The 23,520-nt window shown below is 42.9% G+C and overlaps 1 protein-coding gene and 1 long non-coding RNA gene across 7 annotated transcripts in view; one reads left to right on the top strand and one right to left on the bottom strand.

Moving 5' to 3' along the window:
* Positions 1 to 23,520, bottom strand: part of LOC148894577 (aryl hydrocarbon receptor-like) — a 66,860-nt gene that overhangs the window by 40,600 nt on the left and 2,740 nt on the right. The window contains exon 2 of one of the 3 annotated variants that reach the window (XM_089001928.1): positions 21,783 to 21,970. In XM_089001928.1, the coding sequence (XP_088858054.1) occupies positions 21,783 to 21,970 (188 nt within the window). Of the gene's footprint in view, positions 1 to 4,011; positions 4,112 to 21,782; positions 21,971 to 23,520 lie in introns of those variants that run through there. The other 2 variants (XM_089001931.1, XM_089001930.1) reach the window with 2 other exon arrangements.
* Positions 11,625 to 14,069, top strand: LOC148894578 (uncharacterized). Of its 4 annotated transcripts, none has more exons than XR_016115696.1 (4): positions 11,625 to 11,728; positions 11,851 to 13,581; positions 13,647 to 13,750; positions 13,842 to 14,069. It is a non-coding gene; the product is annotated as an uncharacterized LOC148894578 (long non-coding RNA). The 4 variants fall into 4 exon arrangements; XR_016115695.1 differs by having other exon boundaries at positions 11,631 to 12,023; positions 12,529 to 13,581; XR_016115694.1 differs by having other exon boundaries at positions 11,631 to 13,581; positions 13,647 to 13,745.

Here is a 23,520-nt window from a genome sequence, read left to right as displayed (position 1 = left end):
TGCTTTCCTTCGCTGCGTCCCAAATAGAATATACAAAGGCAATTGTTTCTATTGTTAGGGTTTGATTTTGAAAAGGCACTATTCAAAGTATAGTACCCAGACAATAATAAAGGTCCCAAAGGCAAAACTGAAGAACGCATGCGACTTGATACTAATTTATTTATTTTTAACTACATTACATTACATTACATTACATTACATTACATTGCACATCAACACCGAAGATTTTACAGTAAGACAGGCAGATTTTAACACTCCAGCCACACTAGTAGTCAGTCAAACAAGTATTTCAAAAACATAGTAAAATATTATAATTTCCAAGTCCCTTGTGACCTTGTTTTAAGGTGACTGCATCTGTCCATGCCTCTTTAAAATACAGATGATAGTCAGACAGTGATCCTGATTGAATAAAATGAATGCACAAATATTGATATCATAATTACTGTGCTTGGGTGACAAGGTTTTTAAGCTTTGACGTATGCTCAGATGATTGATCAAATGAAATCTGACAGAGAAGCCGTGGCCCTGAAATCAGATAGTTCATTCAACTTCAGCTGCCTTTGGGAGCTTTTTTTCATTGTCTCATTGTTTGTCCTTCATATTGTTGACTCTGCAATAAATAGAGGGCTTATTTAATTTTCCACAACATAATTCTTTGGGTCTCGGGTGAACTTGTTTTTTTATTTTAAATTATTAAGGGATCGGAAAATAGAAACAGTTACTCATGCCAGCCTGGAATATATTTCAATCCAATCCAGTCAAACTTCATTGAAAGACCATGTTCAAAACAACTAAACTGACAGCATGATTTTTTACGATAGTGTGGTTAAAGCACAAAACAAGAATACTAATTATGATACAGATTCACTAATACTCAAGGAGCCTATCCCAGCTGCCTCAGAGCAGTAGGTGGGGAACAGCTTGAACTGATTGCCAGCCAAACATCCACACTCAAAAAAGGGCCAATTTGAACTCTTCCATTCATCCACCCAGCATGTTTTTTTAAATGTAGGAGGAAACTGGAGTACCCGTAGAACGCAAGCAAACTCACTGGAGCCTTCCCCAGCCATCTTTGGGCAGTCGGCAGGGAACATTGTGAACTGGTTGTCAGCTAATCACAGGGCACCCATAGACAAAAAAAACATTTGAGCTCACACCTAGAGAACAGTTGCCATGTATGTTTTTGGAATGTGGGAAGAAACCAGAGTACACGGGGGAAGCCCACGCAGGCATCTTCTCCCAATGCAAGCACCACAAGTCGGACTCGAACCCTGTACCTCTGCATTGATAGCTCAACGCGCTAACCAGTCAACTACAAGACCGCCCGAGGATTGACAAAATGGACAAGCATTCCACAGGCCACGATCAAGAAACTTTTTGAATCAATATGTTGCACTGCCAGACGCAAATGGTGGTCACACTAAACACAGACTGCACCCAGAATCATAATGTAATCATGATAACATGTCAATAATAACATCTATCTAATCATGTAAAATAATGGATTCATGTGGAATACCGTGTTCCTACTAGATAAATAAAAATGGTGAGTCGCCGTGTTACTGCTGGTTTTCACATATGTGATTTGCAGAAATGTTTTTATTGTACAGACGACATCAGGGGTGTCCAAAGTCAGTCCTCAAGGGCCGCTGTCCTGACTGTTTTCCACCTCTGGCAGGAGCAATGCACCTGATTGAAATTATCAAGATGGTTCTAATTCTGCTAATGAACTGATCAACTGGATCTGCAACCAGGAGACGTCGAAAACAGGGAGGATGGCGGCCCTCCAGGCCTGCCGATGGACATGCCTGGACTACAGAGTCCATTTCAGGAGTCGGCAATCCAAGATGTTGAAAGAGTCATATTGGTCCAAAAAAAAAAGCAAATCTGTCGAGATGACATAATGAAGTCATCACATATTCATTCACTATTTTAGCTATATTAATCATAATAATAATAATAATAATAATAATAAATTTTATTTCAAGCTCCTTTCAAAGCTCTCAAGGACACTTTGGTCACAGACAAGCATAGATACAATAATAAATAAAATACAATTATAAATCGAACACAACGAATAAAATACAATTATAAATAGAAACAAGAGACAGAGCTACACAGAAAATGAAATTTTAAATAGGTGGGGTTTGAAATGGGATTTGAAGATGGGAAGAGAATCTATGTTACAAATGTTGTGAGGAAGTGAGTTCCAGAGTTTGGGGGCATAGTAGCTGAAAGCTCTGTCCCCCATCATGCTGAGACAGGCAGGGAGGGCACACAGAGGTGGAGTGAGGAAGAGAATCTGAGGGAACGACAGGGAATAGAAATTAGAAGAAGGTCAGATAGGTATGGGGGGCAGGGTTATGGATACCTTGAAATACAGTAAAGTCTCGTTATATCGATATCGGATATATCAATAGTCCCGGTTATATCGATACTATTTCTATGCACGCATGGAGAAAATTACATGCAAACATGGTCGGATATATCGATAGTCCCGGTTATATCGATATTTCTTCGGACTCCCTTGACTAGCGATATAACGAGACTTTACTGTATATAAAGAATATTATTAAAGTTGATTCTATATTTGACCGAGAGCCAGTGGTAAATAACTTTCTCAAGGATTTGGGAAATAAAAGGATGGTGAGAAATGGGGCGAGGGTTTTTGTAGTCATTGGCATCAGATCCAGGCTTTTTAAGAATTGGTGTGCCTATTATTAGCCTACTATCAAAATTACTAAATTTATTACAAATACATAAGCTTTCAAAATTAAATTCAATGATTATTTGTGCAGAATGACGTACCACATGACTACTCTATTGTAGGATCCCGCCTGAATTACAGTATGTTTCATTGATTTGAAATGATAGAAATACTTGATCAAATGGAATCTGGTTCCATTTCTTGGAATATTACAAAGAGTGGAAGCAATCTAAATGAACGTGAATTGCTGCTGTGGACTGCAAATTTCCCCATTGTGGGACGAATAAAGGTATTCTGATTATAATAATAAAGTGTAATTCAAAACAATAATTGCAAGCAATTATTGGATACCCCAAATTAACCGATTATGTTAAAAGTGTTAATCCTTGGGTCAAGACTTCAATCAAGGTGTGGCATGGAATATTAAAACAAGATAAAGACAATAGCCCGTATTTGCTTCTAAAATGGATAGGACTCAGATTTTTTTTACCATACAGAACAGATGCAGGTTTTCAAAAATGGGTTGGAAAAGGGTTAAAGATCTACAGAGACCTCCTTGAGGAAGGAGGGATACGACAATTCCAAGACCTGAGAAACAGCTATGGATTGAGTAATCATGACTTCTGTAGATACCTCCAACTCAGACACTATTTAGCGATAAACCTACATAAAGGATGGGTCCAACAAAGTGGTTTCGGCTTAATTAAGATATTCCTATTAACCTATAGGTCAAAACCTGGAAGAGGTATTGTATCAAAAATATCCAAAGAGTTGCACGAATTGAAAGGAGGAGAAACAACATATATAAAGAACAAGTGGTCGGAAGAGAGAGACATTACAATCCAACAGGAAGCATGGGAAAAACAATAGCACAGCAATGGAATTGTACATCCACTCTCTCTTGGAAAGAATTTGGGTGGGAGAAGATAGTCAGGTTTTTTAGAGTTGCGGCTCAAGGGCATTCACAAGGATTGAGTACAGCTTGCTGGAGATCCTGTGGCAACAACAAAGCGTCACATTATCATGTGTTTTGGGAATGCCCGGTCATCTCCAAATACTGGAAAGAGTCAAGAATGATAATGGGTAGGATCGTGGGGAAAGTGGCTCCTCCAACCTTTGAAACCCTGTATCTGGGACTGGAATCGGATTTAATCATTAACTCTGCCCAGAAATATAAATCCGTACAACATCGTGCTGTTAGCAAGCAAGAATGCAATCACGAGGAGATGGCTAACAAAAGAGCCCCCAACAGTCAAAGACTGGTTTAAGGTGGTCGGTGAAATTTATGAAATGGAAAAGCTTACATTCATTGTCCGAGGCGAGCGAGAGAAATTTGAGAGACTATGGCAGGGGTGCTCATTACGTCGATCGCGATCTACTAATCGATCACGGAGGTAGTACTGGTAGATCGCAGCGTTACAGTAAAAAAAAAACATTTGTCAGCCTATCAAACGTCCCGTCACTTGATTGACATACAGGGCAACCATTCAGATGACCACTGAATTTTTACCTTTAGGTCGCCGTGCATGCGTAAACAACGGCGCTAAACGCAGCAAAATTTACAAGCTAGTCAGCGAATTACCTCAGATTTTAAGCCCTTGCTAAAACATATGGTGATCAAAATGAGTGAGAAAGCGGGACCAAGTAAGGGGGCAAAACATATTACTTTCATACGGAATGGGAAAATGTGGAGCGTCATTTTCGGACTGTTCATGGAAAATACGACATTGACTTCGCGCCGAAAAGCCAGTTGAGAAAGAGAACGGTGGACGAACTAAAATCCCAGTTGTCCGGACAGCAGTCATTTTTCACTCAACATACTTCAAAAGCGAAGTCGCCACCGAAGCATCTTTCTGGGTGAGTCACGCCATCGTTAAAAACAATAAGCCCTTCCAAGACGGAGAGATGGTAAAAGAAGCATTCTTTGAAGCAGCTGACTCGTTCAGAGACTTGGACAGTTCTGTAACTTACTCACACAGGAAAAGTACCCCAACATAAGGAAATGTGCTACCTCCTTGACTGCATTATTCGTCTCCACTTATTTATGTGACTCAGCCTTTTCCTACATGAAGATCATTAAGCCCAAATACCGTTCCACCATGAATGATGAACATTTGGAAATGTGCTTGAGGCTGGCTGTCAGCAGCTACTGTCCGGAATATGCATCCCTGGCTGATTCAATTCAGTGCAAGTCATCAAAGTAAACTCAGGCAATTACAAAAAAAAAAAAAGTTATTTATTATGTTATGTATATGTAGTTATTATGTGTGTTATGCAATATTGGCTTATTCAGTTATGCAAGGTACATCAACATACATTGTACATACAAAGAATCCTTAAAACATTTGAAAATAATTATGTTTTGCATTTTTGTCGTGGGTAGATCATTTTGACTTGGTAGTTTTTGTAAGTAGCTCGTATGCTGAAAAAGTGTGAGCACCCCTGGACGGTGGGATACCTGGGAAAATTTTACAGCAACCTAAGTGCTTATAAAGATATTTAAGTTAACCTATTAACCCCAATCCACTCGAGTTGGTTTAAAAATTTTAAGTATTGTTATTATTATAATTAGTGTTATTTTTTTCTTCGTTATTTTTATTGTATTCTTCTATTGTATTCTTATTTTTATTTATTTATTTATTTATTTATTTATTTATTTATTTATTTATTTATTCGATGACCATTTTGTGTTTGGGAGCCTTTTACTGAGTGAGTTGCTTGTTCTGTAGCCACAAAGGGACATAAGTCTTCTTGTGCCGGTCCCAAGCCCGGATAAATACAGAGGGTTGTGTTAGGAAGGGCATGCGATGTAAAAGCTTGGCCAAAACAAACATGCGGATCAAACCTCTGAAGATGGAGGTCTCTGATTCGCTGTGGTGACGGGAAAAGCCGAAAGGAAAGGAAGATGTATTTATTTATTTTCTTTCTCATATGGCACAGTGAACAGGACATTGCATAAACAGAAGTGCAAGAAATGTAAAACATTTTATTGAGATGGTTATGTGATCTCTGTTTTGTTTTGATGTCCAGTACAGATGATGCTCAATGTGACCGTGTTTTCCCTTTTCTAACTGTTCATAAAAAAAACTATAAAAAAAAAAAGAAATTATAGAAATATAGTAAATAAATCTGTTTTAATGTCATTTTTATTTTGAGTATTTAAAAAAATGGAACCTACATAACGTAGGCCTGCATCAACGGTGCAGAAAACACAAACTTTTGAGTCAGAATAGTCTTGTGTCGTGGGTTGTCAAAATAGAAAAAGCACACAAAGAGGTCTACTCTTTTATTTGTACTGTAAAATTCCTGATGGGTAACAACCCTTTCAGGATAAAAAATACATAAATAACGATGAAAATTATGGGTACAAGCATTATGAAGTGAGAATTGGACTCAGCATGGAATGCAAACAACAGTAAAGTCATTAAGGTGGGCTATTTTGGAGGCAGAAAACACATGCTTTTTATTCGTAATAGTCTCATGCCATGGGTTGTCAGAATAGAAACAGCACACAGAGAGATCTAGTCTTTTATAGAATTCAAACACTCCTTTCATAAAAAAAAATGGTGAAAGTCATAACAAGCGTTACGAAGTGAGAATTGGACAAAAGATTGAATGTGCGTCTTTACAAACAAAAGTGACATCATTAAGATGCGCTTATTGGAGGCAATGGTTGCAAACATTGAAAGTCATCTAACTCCACATTTTTACATCATTGGAAAACATTAAGGATGTTGTGTCATGTTTTTCCTCCTAAAGAAATCATATTAAAATGAAAAATGTATTTTGCCTCCCCTACCTTTTTCCATGTTTTAAAAAGAGCCCCATGCAGCTTCAGAGCGTGTCTTGCGAGCCCTGATCTATGTTAAACATTGTCTTCACTGAATATTAGCGAATATGTTGATTGAAAAACAAACACCTACATTGCAGACATTGCTGCTAGCACCGAACATTATATTTTTCGTAGAAAAGGCCATCTTGGCTTTGCTCATACAGCCTTGAGCGTGAAGTTTACCCACATGGCATCATCCTAATCCAGCGCCAGGCCGGGTTAGCTGTTAATATCAAAATAAAAACATCAAGCAACTGCAAATATTTACCAAATATTTGACCGTTTTCAATTTGTCCCATCATGCTATTTACAGCAGGATTAGCAGGGATGTTCTAGGTTTGTGCTGCTTCAATTCTCTTCCCAATCCCTACATGTCATGTTGGCGTCATTCCAGCATGCTGCTTGATAACAAAAACACAGAACGCAGCCAAAGAAGACTTAACAAAATCTACTTTGACTTTGGATGCGCAAAATCAACATGCTCCTGTTTCAAAATGAATATACACATACACTTATTGGACAGAAAGGAAATATACAGTCGTTTGATAAGCTATTTCAGTTGACAATCAAATGTTTTCTTGAGTGCGCATTGTGGCTTCTGTGTCTGAGACACAAAAAGGAATACATAATTCAACCACTGTTCCCTTTGTGGAGAGTCAACTTCTTTACATCGCATTTTATGTTTCCACTGTTATGTTAACTTAACAATAATAATAATAGCAGTGCTCCAAATCAAACACTGCTATATTTGAACAACATTAACCCGCCGTATTAAGTGTGATAAAGACATGGCTGAACTGGCAATGTCACAGAAACAGGGGCCATCAGACAATGAGCCCTGCCCACACAGACCAAAACAATTACAGACTGGACGAAATAGCATTGTGTGACCACAATATTTTGGACGCTACATAAAATATTATGAATCCAAATAGTATTTCTGGGTCAAAATAATGGAGAATTATTGAGGCAATTATGGCAAATGTTCCAAATCCAATGTCCAGAGACGCAACATGTCAGAACATGTGCCAAAATGCAAAAATAAATCCCGGAGTTCAGTAAAGTTGACTGCAATCGGACCTTGGCTGCAAGCCAGATTTCAAAATGTAGGACAGGGGACAAAGTAGGCATGCATGAGTTTGTTGCTGTTTGTTACAGCTCAAAAGCTGATTTGTTTGAAATCTCCATAGTTACCTATTTAGATGTTGAATAAGGCTGGGTGCTGGGTTTTTCAGTGTTATTGCTGACATTCCATTGGCCTGGAATTTTGGCAGTCAATACATATTTTTTTATCATAAATTTGTGACAAAATTCACATTTCTTTTAATGCAAAAGACCTGGAAATGTAATTTCAAGTTGTTTGGGGTGGATTTTAAAATTGTATTCATTTAATTTATCTAAAACATAATGAACATGTTTTGTTTGACAGATATGTATGGGTTAAATTAATTATATATCTTATGTGTTTCAGTTTATACAAAACTTCACCATTATACAATTATTTTGTGGTCTTCCATAGATGATAATTTAATGGATGTATTTCATTTTTGTACATGGAAGCCACTTGTTTGGTCAGTCAAAACGAAAATCACTCAGGCCTACAAACTTTATGTTTATCTATGTGACTGCATTTTTGGGGATGACAGTAGTTCAGGACATGGTATTTGCAACTGGATGGCAACCAGTTCTAACCTTGCACGCCGGGCGACAGAATCAATGAATCAAAGTTAACAAATAATGTCAACTTAAAGTAGCAACTATGAAAAATTACCATATGCTGAAGCAGCACAGAGCGTGCGTGCCCAAACCACACTACCCTGCATTAGTGACTGTGTGTTCCCCGTGTGTGTTTTGTGCTTCCATATTCATGTGTGTGGGGGGTGGTATGTGTACATCGCGTGTTCACTCTGAAATGTTCGAGGGGTGAATGAGTTGAAACGTTCTATATTTATTTGCTGCCATTCAGACTCTGTTCGAATAATTAGCACACCAAACACATGCACAGTGTGTATGCATGCATGGATTGGACACACATTCCATATGCCGCACTGTGTGTGTGTGTGTGTATATATATATATATATATATATATATATATATATATATATATATATATATATATATATATATATATATATATATATATATATATATATATATATATATATATATACAGTAAAGTCTCGTTATATCGATATCGGATATATCGATAGTCCCGGTTATATCGATACTATTTCTATGCACGCACGGAGAAAATTACATGTAAACAGGGTCGGATATATCGATAGTCCCGGTTATATCGATATTTTTTCGGACTCCCTTGAATATCGATATAACGAGACTTTACTGTATATATATATATATATATATATATATATATATATATATATATATTTATATATATATAGAGGCCCGGTAGTCGAGTGGTTAGCACACTGGCTTCACAGTGCAGAGGACGCCGGTTCGCGTCCCGGTCCGGCCTCCCTGTGTGGAGTTTGCATGTTCTCCCCGGACCCGCGTGGGTTTTCTCCGTGTCCTCCGGTTTCCTCCCACACTCTAAAAACATGCATGGCAGGCAGATTGACCACTCCAAATTGTCCCTAGGTGTGAGTGTGAGAGTGACTGTTGTATGTCTTTGTGTGCCCTGCGATTGGCTGGCAACCAATTCAGGGTGTCCCCCGCCTCGTGCCCGAAGACAGCTGAGATAGGCTCCAGCAACCCCCGCGACCCTAATGAGGAATAAGCGGTACGGAAAATGAGATGAGATGATATATATACACACACCCATAATGAGGAAAACAAAGGAAATGGGGGGAGCTTATCCATGCTGGGTGACAAGAACCATACCTCTCAACATGGAGGCCCTCGAAGAGAAAAAAATTGGCTGTTGGAAAAAAATACTTAAAAGTCAAGACAAGTGGCAAGGAATATGAAGTTGATGCACTTGATTTGCCTTCATGGGCCACATGAAAGAAATGATGTCGTGTGCCGGATCCAGAATTGAGTTTTACACATGTGGACCACGTGCCCTGCGACAGGAGTTGATATGCTTGCGCCACGAGGAAACCAATTCTGGTTCACCCTGCTTAATGTCAAGTAAAACTCATTCTCAGTGTCACGTTTGGCGGCAAATGGAATGTGTGTCCAATCCATGCATGCATACACACTGTGCATATGTTTGGTGTGCTAATTATTCGAATGGAGTCTGAATGGCAGCAAATAAATGTAGAACGTTTCAACTCATTCACCCCTCGAACATTTCAGAGTGAACACGCGATGTACACATACACATGGGTTACACATGTGTACCCCACAGCAGTTACACACATATGTGCCACACACATGGACATGGAAGCACAAAACACACACGGAGAACACACAGTCACTAATGCAGGGGAGTGTGGTTTGGGCACGCACGCTCTGTGCTGCTTTCGTGTCTCCTGAGCTTTTCTGAATCACATGCTTGCGTATTTCCTGAAGGAGTGTGTGGGGGGTGACAAGTTTTGGGTGGAGTCACCGGTGATTAACAGGTTCTCCCTTTCTTTGGCCCACATTCTTTTCAGTAGCATATTATGTCGCTTGGAGGGTGGAGGGAGGACATAAATAAGGGGAAGATGGGGGTTGGTTATGAAGGGATGACCCACTGCTGATTATGTAGCACACATAGCTCTTCCTACAGGAAGACATGGGGGATGGTCGCTTTGTCCATGACATAAAAACAAACAAATGTCAGGACACGTTAGAACTTTACAGCTTACGTAAGCAACCATGTGAGAGAAAGAGGATGATGTGGGGGCAATGATTACAGCGGCAGTGGCAAGCTATTCCGCATGCTCTAAAAACATGGCCGCCCTGTATGATTGTCACATTCCTCCTCTGCGCCAGGAGCGGGCCCCTCCCTTCCCTGCTCTCCGGACTCACTCACCTGTTTCTCATTGCCTTAATTGTGCCTTCTGGCTATAAAAGCCACCCATTCCGTTTGCTCCGCGCCGGTGTATTCTCCGTTATTCCCTGTCCCCCAGCAGTACGCAGGTCTGTTACGCTGTTCTTCTCGTTTGCCTGATCTCCTGTTTGCTTTATGTGTCTCAGTAAAGACCTTTCTGGAATTTACCATCTCCGCCATGTATTTCGGATCCACCCCTCACTACTTTCTCTTCGTCCCTCGAGTCCAGTCACCACTCCTCGAGCGGACGTGACATAATACACCGGCCAACTATGGATCTCGCCGGTGGAGATAAATTTGAATCCGCCCTCGCCCATCAGGCGGAGCGTTCGAGCCGGCTAGCGCAAGTGATCGCGGAGAACCTCCACATCGCGTCCTTGCTGGCTCAATACCTACAGGAGGTCGAGACACGCCTCGCTGCCCTGACGCCCCTCACCCGTGACTAGTCGCGAGCTCTCCCTGCCACACCCCTCACGCTACGAAGGCGAACCCGGGCGCTGTGCTCAATTCTCGATGCAGTGCTCGCTGGTTTTTGAACAACAACCCTCCGCCTTCGTTAGCGATAAGGCTAAAGTGGCCTTCATCACCAGCCTGCTCACGGGCCAGGCCAAGTCGTGGGTATTGGCCGTCCGGGAGTACCAGCCCGAACTTTGCAGTTCCTACCCGGACTTAGTGTTCCCCCACCCGGTCACAGAGTGCGAGGCTGAGGGACTCATTCATGACTGTGTGCAAGGAACGCGTTCGGCCGCTGAGTACTCCATCGACTTCTGCATCCAGTGGCTACAACGATCGAGCGTTGAGAGGAGTGTTTCGTCGCGGACTGAGCGCTGCTCTCAAAGACGAGCTGACCACCCGCGACGCTGGCACCACCCAAGCCGCTGCAGGTGGGGAGCGAGGGCGATCGAGCCAACCCCGGGGGTCGCCGCACTCAAGGGCCCCCACCTAAGAACTTCAGCACCCGTAAGTCCCCGGCCAAACGGCGACCGCGGCGGCCGTCGGAGGCGTCGAGGACGGCGCCCGTCATGCGATTGGAGCTGAATGGGGAATTATTCGGCCCGCCCAACTCCCAAGCTATACGGACGCTAGTGGACTCTGGGGCGGACGGGTGCTTTATCGACCCCCAACTGTGCGAGACATTGGGTTGCGGCATCGAGGACCTTAAGATCCCCAAGGAGATCCTGGACCTTGACGGCCGACTGTTAGCCCGGGTAACGCGGATCACCGTACCCCTTAAACTCCGGTTAGCAGGTAACCATGTCGAACACCGCCAATTCCTGCTCATGCCCTCCCGCAACGTGCCACTTGTGCTGGGCCTCCCTTGGCTCAGCACTCTTGACCCTTCCATCTCGTGGGAGGGCCCCACCATACAGTGTTGGAGCTCCTACTGCTATGCCAATTGCATACGGTCGGCTACGGCAGGGCGAGACCCCTCCCGCGGCGGCGCGCTCAAAGAGATATGTCTCGAGGGCGTGCCGCGTTGTTACCATGATCTGCGGGAGGCGTTCAGTAAGGACAACGCGCAATCCCTGCCACCCCACCGACCGTATGTCTGTGCCATCGAACTGCAGCCGGGGGCTCCACTACCCGGAAAAAGAAGCCCTGAGCACATACATTGACTCTTCCCTTCCCGCGGGACTTATCCGACCCTCGCGCTCCCCGCTCGGCGCAGGGATCTTATTTATCAAGAAGAAAGATAGATAGATCCCTGCTCCCGTGTGTCGACTATCGGGGTCTGTACGATATCACCATTCGCAACAAATACCCTCTCCCCCTCATGGTTTCGGCCATCGCGCCACTCCAATCGGCTACCATCTTCACTAAATTGGATTTGCGTAGCGCATACCACCTGGTTCGCATAAGAGAGGGGGACGAGTGGAAGACTGCATTCAAGACGCCCTTGGGGCATTTTGAATACCTGGTGATGCCGTTCGGACTCACCAACGCTTCCGCCATATTCCAAAACCTCATCAACGATGTGCTCAGGGACCTTCTCAGTGTTTTTGTGTTTGTGTATTTCGACGACATCCTCATTTTCTCTAAATCCACAGAAGAACACCGGCAGCATGTCCGACGGGTCCTGGCGCGGCTCCTGCAAAACCGGCTCTACGTGAAGGCAGAGAAGTGCGAGTTCCACATCCGCTCTCTGTCTTTTCTGGGGTTCATTGTGGAGCAGGGAAAACTCCGGGCCGATCCCGCCAAGACTAAAGCGGTGGTAGAGTGGCCAACCCTGAAGACGTGCAAACAACTCCAGCGATTTTTGGGGTTTACCAACTTCTACCGCCGCTTTATCCACGGTTATAGTCAGAAGGCACTCCCCCTTACTAATCTCACATCCACCAAGGTCCGCTTCAGGTGGACACCCGACGCAGAGGGGGCGTTTAACCGCGTCTGTCACGCCTTCTCCAACCACCGGTCCTACGTCACCCCGACCTGGACCTCGCGTTCGCGGTCGAGGTCGACGCATCGTAGTCCGGGGTGGGGGCGGTCCTAGCCCAGCGCTCCCCGGTCCACCAGAAGCTCCACAATGCGCCTTGCGACTCAGGCTCGCAAAGCCAACTACGACGTGGGGAACCGGGAACTGCTGGCGGTCATCCTGGCGCTGGGGGGGGCAAACACCCCTTCACTGTATACACAGACCGCAAGAACCTTCCCGCCATTCTGTCCGCCAAGAGACTCAACTCACGGCAAGCCCGATGAGGACTGTTCCTCACGCGATTTAACTTTACTCTCACCTACTGCCCAGGGTCGCAGAACACCAAGCCTGACGCCCTATCTCGCATCCATGAGCCGGCAGAGAAGGAGGAGGTCATCGCCAACATCCTGCAACACATCCTGGTCGCCCTGCGGTGGGAGGTTGAGAGGAAAGTTCAGGAGGCCCTGGGGGGTAACCCTATCCCCAAGGGTTGCCCGGTGGATCGCCTGTTCGTCCCCCCCGCTCTACGCACCGAAGTGCTACTCTGGGGATACACCTCCAGGGTTGCCTGTCACCTGGGGGTCAACAGGACGATGCAGCCCATCAACTCCTGGTTAACCATGTCGTCCGTCTCCACGGGATCCCGGCGGACATTTTGTCGGACCAGGGACCGCAGTTCGTGTTCGAGGTATGGAAACGTTTCTGTCGGTCCCTAGGGGCGTCTGCGAGCCTGTCGTCTGGCTACATCCCCAGACCAACGACCAGACGGAGCGCAAGAACCAGGACCTAGAAGAGGCTCTCCGGTGTGTGTGCCTCTACCGTCCTGCGTCATTGGCTCTCCACTTGCCATTGGTGGAGTACGCACACAACACCCTGGTCTCCACAACCACAGGTCGGTCTCCTTTCATGTCCGCCTGTGGTTATCAGCCGCCTCTGTTCCCCACCCAGGAGAGCCAGGTGGAGGTCCCGTCCATCGAACAACACCTGAGACGGGCCCATCGAGTGTGGAAGGAGACCAGAGCCGCCCTGTCGCGCACGGCATCCCGGAACCAACAGATTGCAGATTGTCGTCGCCGCCAGGCACCAACTTACCAGGTCTGGCAGGAGGTATGGCTGTCCACGATGGACCTCCGGTTGGCCGGGACATCGGCCAAACTGGGTCCACGGTTCTCTGGTCCATTCTGCCAGGTCACTAACTTACTGATAAAATGTTATAAAATGTCTTTAAAAAATGTTGACGCACTCATAAAAAATAAGTACAGTATTTGCTATGCCAGGGGTGCCCAAACTTTTTTGACTGAAGATCTACCCGGACTTATGATCAACCAACCACACGCGAATGACCAGTTAGGGCGCAACGCTGGCACATATACGCAGGCACACACACGTCACGATCAAGAAACAGCCCAACACGGAGACAGGCTACATGTTTTTTCTTTACTTGCCTGTTAACTATCATAGCTCACATATACCGTTTAATGAGAATAAGGATAATGATAAGGTAAACCATAAAAGCGCTGATAACAAGCTGCAATTGGAGACTACTTAGCGCACACAACTTCTAGTGATGCAGGTATTTTTTTAAACACTGTGAAAATAAAACTGATAGGATGATTTGGGTGCAGTGTACATGAACACAAAAAAATAATAACTGCACAAAAAAAAAACACTTTTTTGTTGCTTTTTTGTTTTGTTTTGTCCTCTTCACTCCTTGTGATTGACTTGGGACCATAACGTGGTCTACCACTCGATCGCGATTGACGTCATATCCATGTCATGATAAATTCCAATGGCAAAATGGTAATTACTGCACACTCTTGTTTGATGAATTGTTTTTTTTTGTTCTTGTAATCCGGGTAGAGTGAACGCTAGCGCGAATTGCTACCGCTGCTCACCTGCACAAAAAAAAAATCTGTGACTGTAAAGTGTCCTTGAAAGTTTCGAAAGGCGCTTAGAAATTAAATGTATTATTATTATATTATTATTTCAAATATGACATCACCCTCTCTGCTACTTGAACAACCAAGTGCATGCTAATTACGCTGACACATGCATCCATAAAAATGCATTTTTTTCCCCAATGTCATTGTCATTCTTAGGTTCACGGGGGTCCACTGTTTGATAGAGACTAGCGTAATTTGTTGTTCATATATATGGATACTTGCGATGGGACCAACATAATGTGTGCACAGTACCATGTTTACTCTATTACAGGATTGCATTTATTTATAAGCCATATAACACTCGATACATCTTTAGTATTCATACCGCTTAAGTCAATCATGTTTGGTATCTACTGTATGTTTTCGGGAGCAGAATACTTTTCTTAAGGTTATAGGAAAAAAGGATGATGATTGCGAACATAACAGTCACAACAAGTGTTGGGTTCATGGTCAGAATCTGTGGAAATTAAAGCAAGCGTCTGCATTGTTCTACTTTCTTCGCAACAGTATCAATATCACACGCTGCAGCAGGTACATCGTCTGTAATTGACGAATAATCATGGCCATGTGACAGCCATCAGAAGGACTAATAGTTACGCCGTGGTGGTCATGTGACGACGGTTTAAGGAGAGGAGGGATGGTGGGGGTGGTGGTACTTCTCAGAAAGCTTGGAAAGCCCTTATTGGCTTACTTGTGTCATCTTGGATCTCGTCAGGATCTTGGCGGTGGAGCAACACCACCAGAAAGAGAAGCACTGAGCCACCTTGCTGATTGTGTTGTGTAAAAAGTGTTGGAAAACACACGCATGTCACAAATCTACCACTGCTGACACTGCATGTTGTCTTCCTTGGGGAAAAAATGTCAAATCCAGATTAACCTCAACCAGACCAAAATTATCAGGTAGCAGCATAAGCGAGGCTCTAGGCTCCCTGCAAACCCTGACAAATGAGCCATCTGTCACATGGGATAACGTTACCACATTACTCAGCAAAATAGATGTTAGAACTCTTCTGTCTGTTTGGCGATACAGTAATCCTAATCCATCAAGCATATCACATTTGTCCAGGAAAACCATAAAGAATACAGAGAGAATACTTTGTGCAAACAAAGGATATATCACAACAAAATTGTTAAGAATACCTTCTCACAGCCAACATCTAAAAACTAAGCAGAGCTGTGAATATAATGAAACATTATTTGTCCCACCAGTATTTGTATTTTTTGCAGCACAGGGGAATATACTATTGATTATTAACATCAATAGAGTGACGACTATCGAAAAAAAAAGAATAGGAAGCGGTGTGGTGTTGCATGTGGCGCTAGGCATGTAACGATACATCTAGTATTAGGGTATTGATGTGTCTGCCGGGTGATACAGCTAAATCGATTGTGCTGTGGACATGTTCACCATGCATCAACATTATTAGTAATATTGTTATTTTTATTCTATTTTTTATTCATGAGTATGGACATTTTGTGCACAACAGTGTGCAGATGCATAGTTAGTAAATGAGGTCCTCTTGCTCCCAGATTGAAGAATATGTAAAATATGTTAAAAAGAATATGTAAACATTTGGCAAAACTTTCAACTGAGACATACAATTAGAAATTAGCAATATGAAGATTTGTATCGTGAAGAGAAAATGTCTATTGGGTCACTTTTTCCGATTTTCATTGAACACCTGCATTGTCACCTGCAGTATACAGGTACTGTGAGTGGTACAAATGATAAAAGATTACATTGACGAAGCAAAGGCTTTCACATACCCTATTCCTACAAAACTCCCACCAGGCCGCAGACTTAACAACCAGGAATAATACTGTAATATATGGCCATCATACAATATTTTACGGTACAACATTATATCCATGAAAATTTTTCAATCACTAGGTGAGTGAATCCAGACAACGAATCATACTACTTTAGGAAAGAATGAAAAAATAACAACAAACCCCAAATTATGAATAACTACTTACGAAGAAAAAAACGGAAAGCATGCTGAGTACTAATTCACATTACAAAAAGCTAGAAATAAACTATCACATTTCGGTGTCCGAGGCTAAATGTGCATTCCGTGCAAGACAAAAAGATTGCAGAATCTGAGTTTTCTATCGTTTTACAGTGGGCATCCGAGTCGTTTGTGTGTGTGTGTGTGTGTGTGTGTGTGTGTGTGTGTGTGTGTGTGTGTGTGTGTGTGTGTGTGTGTGTGTGTGTGTGTGTGTGTGTGTGTGTGTGTGTGTGTGTGTGTGTGTGTGCTAGTACTACTACTTATATACACATTGCCATTTTGCAGTTGCCAGGACGGTGAATAAGTTACATGTATACACTTTTACATATTAGGGCCTGAGCAGCAACTGCTGCAACGTCCCCATTGCTTGTGTGTATGAGTTTAGACCAGCTAACAATAGCAATTCAACAGGCATCCTTTTCACCAATGAATCAGGTGCGTCATGGTAAAATGTCCACGTCTGCTACAAGGTAAATGTTAAAGGCAAACACGAAGCTGGAGCATCCATTGACGAAACAGATTGTCTCATATCACCTGTCCCACGTAAATCCGCTTCAATTCCAAGCCGTGAAAGTTGCACAAACGCATCGGCGCTCTGAGCTGACGCTCCTCAATACGGGCTCCTCAAGCCATGCATCCATCCAACCGCACACTGTCCAGCAGCACCAACCTTTTTGCTGAACGCAGCGGGGCTGTGAAAATGCTGCCCATTACAGCCGCAAAAAAGCACAATAGTCCCAGAGCTATCCAGCGATGACAGTCAAATGGCAACAACATTCCTCCCAATCAAAAACGGTGCTGGCATATTTGGCTGCCAAAAAGGCGCAGACATTGATGAATGTCATGGCCAAAAATGCTGAAAAACAATCTGTGTCTGTATCCGTTCCGTTCCACATGATGCACAACAACACAAACATAGAAAAGAAAACACAAAAACAACAACAAAAAGAGCAAGGCTGGTGAGAGCACTTGCTGACGGCTGCCTACTCGGGCGCCATCTTGGACTTAGGAGATAGAGGATAGAATATTGTTCTGCAATTCATAATTGACAAGAAACGTCCATCACAATCTCTTCGTCAATGGATGCTACAACTGCGCGTTTGCTTTCAACATTTAGCTTGTAGTCGACGTGCACATTCCACCATGATGTCCCTGATCCACTGGTGGAAAGACGCTTTGATCCTCTCCTCTTTCATCTAGAACTGCTTCATGTCATCACAAAGAGGGTACAGCAAGTCCTGAAGAATGAATGTCTCTCCGTGTCTTGGTTTTGTCATATTGTCTCTATGCTGTCATATTATTTGTTATTTAGTTTTTTTTGTTCTTTTGACTTCAAGACGGCGCCGCGAGAGTGGCTGCCTTTCCAGCAGCTCATGTATTTTGTTTTTCTACTTTCATTCCTTTCATCACTTTGCTGCTGTGAAATGTAAATTTCTCCACTGTGAGAGTAATAAAGGCAAATCCAATCCAATCCATCCGTTCCCTCTGTTTATCCTCACAAGGGTGCTCAAGCCGATCCCAGCTGTTGTGAGAGGCAGTGGTGTACCAAAAACTGGTCACGAGCCAATAACAGGGCACAAACAAATAACCATTTACACTATGGAGAATTTAGGGTGTTCAGTTAACCCACCATGTATGTTTTAGGAATGTGGGTGGAAATTCGCAAAAAAATGGGCAGAAAATGCAAACTCTATACAAGCAGGCGAGTGCCGGGACTTGAACCTATGACCACAGAACTATGAAGCGGGTGTGCGAGCCAGTCAGTCACCAATATAACATATTTTTGTTCCACAAAACATGACCAAATTTCACATAGCATAAGAGAATTCACGAATAAATTGGGACGATTCTTTTTTGATGCACACAGACTGATGATTTTGGATGAACGTATATGGTATATGTAATTGTGTGTCCACTTTATTCAGAGGGCTGTTTGTTGTTGAGTCTCTCCTTTGACACTTTCCGCTTTGACGCTTTAATGTGAGAACCCAATGCCAACATCCTTCACCAAACACCCCAATTTCCCTTATTCATCCTGGTCAGGAATTGCCAGTCCTTTATAGTTCCTGACAACAACCAAAATGGCCGTCAGGATAGATAATATCCATCTTAGCCATTGAAACTTTGTTCAAAATCATGCACTAAATTGGAGAATCGCCATCTTAAAGGTTTTGAAAATGATGTGCATACTCTAAAGCATGTAGCTGCTTTTATAATAACAGCAATTGCAACAGTCCAAGAGAGAACATCTTATGACGTGTGCCCACCACGACACCCCCCACCCCCTCCTCGTCGTCCTCAGAGTGTCTGCACTGGGATGCCTTTGACATGTGAGATTTAGTGTGTTTACATACAACAAATTATGTCTCACCGCAAAGGCAGCCCAAAGCAACGAAGACCTCAAGGCGAGCTTCTTGCTTAACGAAAGCGCTCTTGAGCTTGTTAATTACTTAGCCAGCACAGGAAGTAGGCTAACGCATTTAGACAAAAGAACTAGAGTTCGTGTCTAATAAGACGTTTCGACCCATTGCTACGGAAAACCCCATAATCAATAATTCAGTCAGACCAAACTGAAAACGCCCATATGTTGTTGGAGGAAAATATAAAAAAGCTTATGAAATATTAACCCTTTCATGCATCCTGTAACCCGATAACACAATAAGCGGTCCACTGCAGTAACCACTGTCCCTGAAAGGATTAAAAATGAAGGCCCCGGATTCTTTTCATCTGATTGTCAAACCTGTCAATCCAACGCATACCGAGTTTGTATCGTAGCATCGATGCCTGGCTCCAGCCTGCCCAAAACAGTCGTTGCCTTAAACAAACATTGCTCCGCCTCTATTTCATAAATTCTTTAAACATAAAAAGTTCCCATGACTTATTCATTCATAGAGCGCAACTGAAGGCCGCATTGCAGTTTTTCTCTCTGGAAGATCATCACCTGAAATAACGGCGTCTTTTCCCGTCTTTGTGAATCGTAGATACAAGAACGGACGAACTTAATTGTCGGTTGCGTGCGATGCCAACGCACTCACTGAGTTTTAATGGTTTCCCTCCATCTTCTTTCTCAAATAGCTTGACGTCACCACAGCGTGTAGGCATGCCGTCTAGATTAAATATTGAGGACTACACTTCACTAAACTCCCCCAGCCCCCAATGAAATCAGAGGAATCAGGCGCCAGCTGCTTGCGCTTGTCGTCACAATAACTCAGATCAACTAGAAGATGTTTGCAAACAAACACATCCAACACAAGAACAAAAGGAACATTAAACAAACTATTATTTATCTAATTTATTTGGTGATATTGCCTAACATAACATTTTCAAGAGAAGAATCGGAGAACCACACACCACTGATATCCTTGTTCATAGTCTTGTCACCTCCCGAATTGGCTATTGCAATTCACTTCTCCTTGGTGTCCCTCAGAAAATTCTCCACAAACTTTAACTAGTCCAGAATTCTTCAGCCCGGATCATCACCAGAACCTCATCCTTTCACCACATCACCCCTGTCCTCCAAGATTTAAAGCTATCCATCACCTTGTCCCCCCATACCTATCTGACCGTCTTCAAATTTCTATTCCCTCTCGTTCCCTTAGATCCTCTTCCTCCCTCCGCCTCTGTGTGCCCCCTGCCTGTCTCAGCACGATGGGGGACAGAGCTTTCAGCCGCTCAGCCCCCAAACTCTGGAACTCACTTCCTCCCAACATTCGTAACATTGATTTGCTTCCCACCTTCAAATCTCATCACAAAACCCACTTAATTAAAATCACATTTTCTGTGTAGCTTTATCATTTGTTTCTATTCGTAGTGTGATTGTATTTTATTTATTATTGTATCTGTTTTTGTCTATGCTTGTCTATGAGTGTAAATTGTCCTTGAGAGCTTTGAAAGGCGCATGAAAATAAAATTTATTAATTATTATTATTATTATTATTATTATTATTATTATTATTATTATTATTATTATTATTATTATTATTATTTCGTCTGTGTAAGCTCTCAGTCGTACAGGAGTGGTCCATTGATGAAAAGGTTTCTTCAGCCGTCATCTGTAGTTCTTTGAAGGTATCGGACGTTTTGCTTCTTGTCCAAGAAACTTCGCCAGCAAACTAAAGGAAAGTATTATTATTATTATTATTATTATTATTATTATTATTATTATTATTATTATTATTGCAGCCCATTCAGGCAGCCAGATTGTAGGGCCTTAAATGACATTTGCTGACGGATAGTTGCTGCCAAGTCGCTAAAGGTCTTCCACCAATCTTGCCTTATTGTCTTTGGATTTGTCTTCCAACCCATGCAAGCAACAGGAAAACCTTCTCAGGTGGTTGCTGCCAAGTAACAACTGAGCAAATGGTTTAGCATGGTCGTACCATCTTATTAACAGCGTTTGGAATGCTATGGAAGCTTAAACTCGTCCAAACCCGGACTGAAAAAAACTGCCCCTCGGTGGTTGCTACCAAGCACAAAAATCTTAATTTATTGGTTCACTTACAACTGCAAGCCATTTGCAGTAAACTAAAGTGGGTCTAAATTACTTTTGTCATCTGCTCTCCTGTCTAATCATCTCTCCGGTTCTCGTGCCCTTTCTTTTTCTAAATCAGAGGTGTCCAAAGACGGCCATTTATGGGCTGCTCTCCGGCCTGTTTTCCAGCTCTCCCTGGGGCAACACACCTGATTCAAATCATCAGGATGATTCTCATCCTGCGTCTGAGCTGGCTGATTAGCTGATCATCGGAATCAATAAATCGTCGGAATAAATTTCTCCACTGTGAGACTAATAAAGCCATATCCAATCCAATCCAATCCAATCAGGTCTGGTGCAGGCGGGGAAAGATGGAAAACAGGCAGGACGGTGGCCTGATCTAAAGCAATACATTAAGGCAGAAAACACGATTGATTCAGCTATAGACATTGTGCACGCAACGTACCAGAAAAGAAGTTCTTGGCTCGCAGGTAGCTGACACTCAGTCGCAGGATGGAGAGTTTGTCCAAGCTGGCTGTGACCTCTTCTGGAAATGGCAGGAGGCTCGCCAATCTCTCCAGCTCCCCATTGAGGCGGTCCCGGTGCCGCTTAGATGGGTTGGACTTTGCCCCCTCATTGGGCGGCTGTTTTACCCTGCCAGGCAGGACAAAGCTATTATTATGTAAGCACAGTTTTTGGGGGATGGTGTAGTTACTGTATGTATTTACTGTATATGATTTTGTTCTGTGCGTTAAATTATAGTTTATGCTAAATTACTGGTTTGACTTTGACTAGATATCCTGGTGGTACGTGTAGAGCACAGGTGTCAAAGTCAAGGCCCGGGGGGCAGATCTGGCCTGCCATATTATTTTAAGTGGCCCACGAAGGCACGTCAACCATATCAAGTTTTATGCTGCTTGCTAAAGTCTGAACCACATTTTTAATTTTTTTATGTAATCCAAAATAACAATCACTATCATTAATTTCCGATTTTAAAAGTAGTTATGCATCAATTTATTCGGCGTTGTGCATGTGGTTAAACGTGTAAATGGTTTCCCAAAATTCATTGGTGATTGTGGTTGTAAGTAGCATCATTATTCTGTTTGCTTTGTGTGTCAAAAAATTAGGAAACTGGGTTCTTATGGGGTTCAAGGGTCACTCTTTACGTTCTTTGACTCTGTGGTCGCTTAAGATATTCAGTATGGACTTGTCTGCTGATCAGGCAGCATCACCAACCGGGACAGAAAATGACTAGAGCTCCTGGTCAAGAGGGCCAGTTCTGTCCTAGGCTGCTCACTGGACTCTCTGGAGGAGGTGTGCAACAGACGGACGCAAGCTAAACTAAAAACTATGATGGACAGCCCCTCCTGCCCGCCCTGACAGCACTGGGTAGCTCCTTCAACCAGAGACAGTTGTCACCAGCGTTGTAAGCTCGTTCCTACCGACTGCTGTCAGGCTTCTTAATAAACACATGGAAAAAAAACTCATGCATTTTAAATAGCACAGCTGAGTCAATACAGTTACATATATCAAATGATTTTAATACTTTTATATATCTTTATACTTTGCACTCTGTACAGTTCTATTTAAGAAACTTTTTTGAGCAATTTTACATTTCAGTCTCCTGGCATTTTCTTTTGTGCATAGAATACTTTGTTTGTCTTTTGACCCCCCCCTCACCCCTTTCAATTTTGCTGCTGTAGATTGAAAATGTCCCTATGTTGGACGATTAATGGCTTTCTGCTTCTGATTCTGATCCTGATAAAGCTTGACAAAATATTCGAAACTCAAACGATGCACAACACAGAACTTTAACACGATTGTAACAAAACACATCGATTGAACTATAAATATATGGTAGGAGATTACCTCAATTTACCCAGCCCACATGCATGCATCTGCCAAACCTTTAAAGGACAACCGACGCCTTTAGACAAGTTGTGTCCATAATTTGTAAAATCACTTCAAAAGACTTCTACTGAGTGTATTTTACAAAGATACCATGGCATATCGCTATATTTTACGTTTTAAGACTCGCGCTGAATATTCAGAAAGTCTCATTTTCAAGTTGATGACGATGCCTGACGTGACGTCACGTCTGGAACGCCCCTGACCGAGAAAGTGACACACAATGTATTTTGGGTACTTTGTTTGGCCTGAAAACTTTGTGTTGATCCGTGTTGATGGCAAAATTAGAAAGAAAA

This window comes from Hippocampus bargibanti, linkage group LG08 (genome assembly GCF_051943395.1).
Source record: "Hippocampus bargibanti isolate YZ-2025 linkage group LG08, ASM5194339v1, whole genome shotgun sequence".
NCBI lineage: Eukaryota > Metazoa > Chordata > Actinopteri > Syngnathiformes > Syngnathidae > Hippocampus > Hippocampus bargibanti.
The sequence above is the reverse complement of the archived record's forward strand: the minus strand, read 5'-3'. Positions and strand labels throughout refer to the sequence as shown.